General features: G+C 39.3%; 1 protein-coding gene across 2 annotated transcripts; it reads right to left on the minus strand.

Annotated features, from left to right (window-relative positions):
* Window positions 1-217: 217 nt before the first annotated feature.
* LOC103046545 (uncharacterized) lies at window positions 218-5,102 on the minus strand. 2 transcript variants are annotated; one of them, XM_007243293.4, is made up of 4 exons: window positions 5,059-5,102; window positions 4,371-4,469; window positions 4,149-4,235; window positions 218-2,841 (listed from the first exon to the last, which is right to left on the minus strand). In XM_007243293.4, the coding sequence occupies exons 2-4, from the start codon at window positions 4,438-4,440 to the stop codon at window positions 1,472-1,474; spliced, it is 1,527 nt and encodes a 508-aa protein (XP_007243355.3). In that variant the 5' UTR covers window positions 4,441-4,469; window positions 5,059-5,102; the 3' UTR covers window positions 218-1,471. The 2 variants fall into 2 exon arrangements, with proteins under 2 accessions (XP_007243355.3, XP_049321032.1); XM_049465075.1 differs by lacking the exon at window positions 5,059-5,102 and adding an exon at window positions 4,914-5,004.
* Window positions 5,103-6,063: the final 961 nt, after the last annotated feature.

The following is a 6,063-nucleotide window of genomic DNA, read 5'->3' on the forward strand; positions in this document are numbered from 1 at the left end:
TCAGAGACCAAACCAAATTTGCCTAAGAAAACCAAGACCAGAGCAGGACAACCTGTACTAGACAAGCTGTGTGTGTGTGTGCGCGTGGGTGTGTAAGAGAGAGAGATTTTGCATATTTGTGTCAGTAATGGGAACAATTCAAAGTATGTAAAAGCATACATTAGAAGTGGTGTGCACAAATATTTGGACACATGTTGTATAACACAACAAAATACCTATTTCACACAGAAAGCTTCTGTTTTATTAAAATATCTCAGACTTATTGAGGTATTGTCAGTCTTAAGATTTAAATAAAACATCACAGAATGAACCGTTACATTTTCAACTTCATAACAAATTCCACTTCTAGGAAAAAAAAGTTGACTCAAAAGTTGAATAAAATCGTAATATTACGAGAATATTGTCATAATTTTACGAGAATAATGTCACAATATTACGAGGGAAATGAAGGTTAACTGCTTGTCCTGCCACTTTATAAGGCACAGACACAAATGAGCATTTTCGCTCATGATCTTTTACAGGGCTGCTGTGATTATGATCAGTTATCTACATTTCTAATCTGCTGCTTATTGTTGCTCTATTGGCACAGTTGACTAATAAAGTGTCCAGATTTTGCCATGGTGGCATCGCTACTGGTAGCCAAGTCTACATTGCTCTTCGCCATCTGCACCCTGGCCGCGAGATGCCTCCTGTAGAGCAGGTTTTCTGCTGCTTTACTTTAGTGCATCAATACTTTAGTGCTTTTCCTCCATGCTTTTTAAACTGGCAGCCCAAGACTTTAATCTCATAAAATTACTACTTTAATTTCGTAATATTATGACTTTGCTCTTCAGCTCAACTCAAAACATTTTTACAGCAATTCGATATGACTATTTCATTTTCATGCAGGCTGTTACTCTCTAAACACATCCCATATTCAACTAAACTCATAGATCCATAATTAAATACAGTTAATAAAGTCATATTCTTTAATTAAATGAAAAAAAAAAACACTCAAATGAATGTTCCTTAAAGTTTAAAAATGATAGTAAACAAACAGAAATTCCTTAAATGAGCCGACTGGTCAGAAAAATTAAAATATTCTTTGGAGAAATTAATTATATAAAAAAACGAACATGTTGAAAATATCTCTGCTCTAACGACTTTGTGTTCCTCATTTTTCACCTGTTTTATGCAGTGCTGTGTCTGTTTTCCTTCACATGCTGTAGAGAACTGTGGTTTGCCGACGGCTGGAACGGATGCATGAGTTGACCCTCTTTAAAACATTGGACATTTTTTTTAATTTTTGGGTCTCTGGACAGGTTCCTGTGCCTTGATTTATCTATTATTTTCCTATATTTTGTAGAAATGGTCCTTTCTCAGTAGATTATAGAGTAAGCTATGTATTTTCTATAATAATAATCATTTTAAATTCAAGAAGAAATAGATTTGTTTAAAATCTTACGTGAAATGGAAAGACCATGTGCTTGTTCTACTCCGTAGAACAGTTCCCATTTAGGAAGAGCATCATGTTTAAAACTTCTGGCTGCAGGAAGCTTCGCCGTCTGGACATTAGTTGTGATTTCTGCACGTTAAAAGCGCGGTCAAGAGGGAGGGCTGTGGCAACGATGTTGAGGTGCTTGTGGGCAACGCTGTTCAGTTTTTTGTAATTGAATCTCCAGAAGCTCAGTGGATTCCCCATTTTTGGAAGGGGTTTTGCTTTTATGTATTCTTCTAATTTTTTTTTCTGTGAAAGCAAAAAGGCTTCAGATTTCAGATTTAACTCAGAAACGAGCCATGTCTCGAATTCTTCAGTGGTTCCAGCTTCAGACAGAACAATGTGTTTATATCTTGGGTCGAGTGCTGTGCTCATGGTCATATGAGCTGTGGGTTTAAATTGATCAGAACTCAGATGTTTAACCAGTGACTGGGCCACTCTGTTCTCAGTTTGCTGCTTCAGCTTCATTTTCAGTTCTTCTACACATGGTATGATGTTGGAAATCGAGCAGTGTTGATCTTTCATCATTCCTTCTGTGACTTCCCTGAAGGGCTGGAGGGCTTTTATCAGGCTCCGCATAACACGTTTATCGTCTTTCTTCAGCAGAAGTTTGAACTTGTTCATGTCAAGCAGAAACTTGTCTAAAGCTTCCTGCTGCTCTGAGATTCTCTCCAGCATGATCAGTGTCGAAAGCCATGAGACCTCATTAGCTGAGGTTAGACTGTGTTGAGGCAAATCTAGCTCGATCTGAGTCTCCCTGAGTTTCTTCATTTCTTCCATGTTGTGGCAGAACAACATATCAACTTTAGAACATTTCTCTAACACCTTCTTAACATTGTCACTTTTTGCGACCTGCCTGAACACACTGTTGAGAGTTTTGGCAAAACAAGACAAATGCTCCCACCCAACATCGTTCGCAACGATTTCCAGATTGTTTGCATTGGTTACCACCACTTGCACCTTCTTCTCAATACCCCATGTGTGAGCAATTTTTTTTAACTGGTTGATGGTATCATAAGAGGTCCAATGCTCAGGTATCAGCGTGGTCTCCAAAACAAATGATTCCCGCTTCCATTGTTCACTGATGAAGTGAGAGGTCACCGTCATCAGGTATTGCCCAGCCCCAGAGTTCCAGAAGTCGCATGCTAAAGAGACCGTTTCTGCAGTTTGTAAAGCTTTCTTCACACTCTCCTTTGTTTGGTCATAGAGCTGAACAAGCTCTGAATGAAGGTCTGCAGAATTCGGGGGAGTTTCACTGCCTAGACCCAAAGATCTAAGAAGATTCAAGAAGCCCTTCTCTTCTACAAAAGTGGGAGGGTGTAGGTCAGTGATAATCATGTTCAGCCAAGGGGACGGTTTAAGATCTGAGAAAAAGACCACAAAAAGTTATTTTTTTATTTTTTATAATTTTACTTCAATTTTTTCCCATTTTCTCCCCAATTTAGCACAGCCAATCACCCAACCCACTTATTATGAGTCCCCCTATCACTAGAAATGCCCCAACACACCAGGAGGGTGAAGATTAACACATGCTTCCTCAGATACGTGTGAAGTCAGCCACCACTTCTTTTCGAGCTGCTGCTGATGCAGCATCACAGCGCGCTTAGAGGAAAGCGCAGCAGCTCGGTTCCAGTACATCAGCTCCAGTACATGGGGAGAGAGCATCATCTACCAACCTGGAGGGAGCAGGGCCAATTTTGCTCCCTCTGAGCGCCGGCAGCTTGATGGCAAAGCTGCATGACCTCCCGCTCATAGTGGCAGCGCTTTAGACCGCTGGTCCACTCGGCGCCCCCCAAAAAGTTACTTTTATTTAGTTTTCTTTCTTAAAAATTATTTACTAATGATTTGAGTCCTGCAGCGATTTCTGTGTACTGTATTTTTGGATAAATAGAAGATAGAAGATACTGTATGCCTAATGAAGATAATCTTGCCAAGCTGCAAGAGCCAGGGCACTGACAGATAAATGAAATGTGACTCAACTGAAGGACAACTGAGTTTTATTGATGATTTGGCAAACAGGCCAGGAAATCATGAGAGCCTGGACTTGTGATAAGCAGTGCTGCACCACTGGCCACCAGCAGGAGTGCTGGGCAACGGAGGGAAAAATTCAGTGTTGGGTCCCGAAACTCCAATTCCCATAATCAGTGGCAACCAGCCACACTTGTGCAGCACTCTATATAAACCCCAATCAAACCACACATTCCCGTCGCACCTTTGTAGAGGGGTGACCAGTAACAGAAGGCATAATTAAAGAAAAGAAAGAAAGAAAGAAAGAAAGAAAGAAAGAAAGAAAGAAAGAAAAGAAAAAAGGAGACCTTAAAAGAAAGCAAAAGGCTCACAAAAGAAGCAAAGAGATCTGAAAAGATCTCAGCAGAAAGCAAAAATAGAGTAATATAATTTATTTTACTTGAAGCAAAGTGAAGAAAGAGAAAGATATATGAGCTGTGCTCAGCCTGTTTTGTGTTTTTTGGTTTCTTGTTGAGACGGCCTCTTGTTTGTATTTGCCAAGAGTGGCATTTCCTTTGTTCTCTTTCCCGCCTTTTTTTCTACACCTCATTTATTTTCCACCCATTTTCTGAGTATCTCACTGTGGAGAATCAGTTCCAAGTAGAACGTGGCAAAGTGGTTGTATTCCACACAATTCATAATTACTTTGCTGGAGATTTTGTACCTTTAGATGTTGCAGGTTGTCTCGTGGGTTCTTCCTCAAAGAGCCGGCTTCTTTTCCCCAGCTTTTTCCTAAGATCCATATCATGTGCTGGTAAAAAGTCAGACAAATGCAGCAGTGTGTTAGAAGGAATCAGTACACAGAACACACCCTGGACTTCTGGATTTAGCATGAAATGTGTAAGTAACATGTTTCACTTTCACTCTTTTCTTCTCAGCTCTTTACCTGTCTCTGGTGATCTCTTTCGTTTAGCCAGGCCATCCTTTTTTTGGCCCAGCTTCTGCCTCAGGTCCATGCTCTGACTCTGTGTGGCCCGGGTCTTCTCTGCATATTTAAGATATAAATTAATTATTTGATACACCATAAACATAATCACATTTTGGTGATATATAGAATCACCTACAAAAGGTGACATCATGGCAAGAATCAGGCTTCAATCAGACAAAGAACCATTTAAAATCTAAATTAGTATTTGGGCAGAACCACTGCGTTTACAATAGAACCCTCTAAAAAGAATAAAGGTTTGCAGTGGTACTCATAGTAAAAGTGTTACACTATAGTTGCTGCTGTAAATCCTGATCTTAATTATGTTGTAACATAATGTCAATTTTAGCGTTTTTTGAGTTTTCTGGTTTAATGAAATAAAATAAAAATAATAATATAAATAAGCTGTGGACACTTTTTTTAACCTGACCATTTTAAATGTTTTGACTTTTGAAAGATTATTTTGTAATAATCACAAGCAAACAACAGTAATGAATCACATACCGATGTAGACTGTCCTTTTAGTAGTAATCATGATGAGCTCAGTTCGATCAGAAGGGGTTTGATCTGATTCAGATTATAAATATAAACCATGAAAGTTACTGATTTTATTTTCTCCATTTACATTCATTAAAAATCAGAAACTTACCTGAGATTCAGAAAGCGAGAGTGCAGTTGAGATGTGTGTAGTAGAAGTAGTACAAAAGATCTGTAGGTGTGTCCTCACCACCTGCTCCACCTTCATTTCAGTGAAAATGAAACTTAGCAGTGTTGTGCAAACAAGTAGAAATCAAGAAGTGAGATTAACCCTTTCAGACCTGAATTATATTCCAGTGATGGACAATAGTGCACACAAAAAAGGACTCTAATATATTTAATCTAAACATTAAATCCAGTTAACTAAAATAAAAAGCTGTTGTAAGGCCCATTGCATTGAAATCCTGTGTTTAACGTTTTAGCGATCTATAGGTGAGCCATTAACTGTGCACAATGCAGCTGGATTTAGGGCGTGTCAGTGTGACTTTGCAATCGTGACAATGGGAAGTACTCCGTATGCTGCTCATAACATGCAAAAGGCCTGTATTAATTCTCTTAATTAATCATAGATGTTTTTTGGGGCATAACATGAAATAAACCAATCAGTGTGTCACTTGCCATTCCCTTTAAGACTTAGGTGTGCTCTGAATTTAACGCATTGCTATTTCTGGGGCGCATCTACCTGGGCTTTAACCTTTGGTGCTTCTCAGTAGAGGAAACTGAGCTGCTTGTTTACACTAAATAAAGTTGCATAGCTGTCAAAGGCAGTGTTTTGGGTTTGTACACTGCTGTTTGTCCATGAGCGTATACCAAGTGTGCACCTGTGTTTTACGTTGCCAAGATAGCAATATGCCAGACATTTATCTGAACACAGCTCATTTCAAGACCACCTGGCCCATTAATGTAAATGTATTCAAAAGGATGTCTAGTATACGGTATGTATAAGTATATGTTATTCATTGTTAGGATCTTTTTATGTTGTTTTTTTCTTTTTCCCCACACAGGTACCCCAGCCCCCCTGCCCCAGGATGGCCCTTGGTCTTTACCTAGACCTCAAAAACCTGAGTGGCTCGCAGGCTCCCATTTCTAAAGGAACCAGATAACCAGGTGTCAGTCT

The sequence above is a fragment of the Astyanax mexicanus genome, chromosome 15 (assembly GCF_023375975.1).
Source record: "Astyanax mexicanus isolate ESR-SI-001 chromosome 15, AstMex3_surface, whole genome shotgun sequence".
Taxonomy (NCBI): Eukaryota; Metazoa; Chordata; class Actinopteri; order Characiformes; family Acestrorhamphidae; genus Astyanax; species Astyanax mexicanus.

Coding starts and splice junctions, on each gene's coding strand:
- LOC103046545 (XM_049465075.1), bottom strand. CDS start 4,944: ATGATTACTACTAAAAGGACAGTCTACATCG. Junction 4,470..4,913: donor TAAAAGGACAGTCTACATCG/GTATGTGATTCA, acceptor TTAAATATGCAG/AGAAGACCCGGGCCACACAG. Junction 2,842..4,148: donor ACAACCTGCAACATCTAAAG/GTACAAAATCTC, acceptor TCTTTTTCTCAG/ATCTTAAACCGTCCCCTTGG.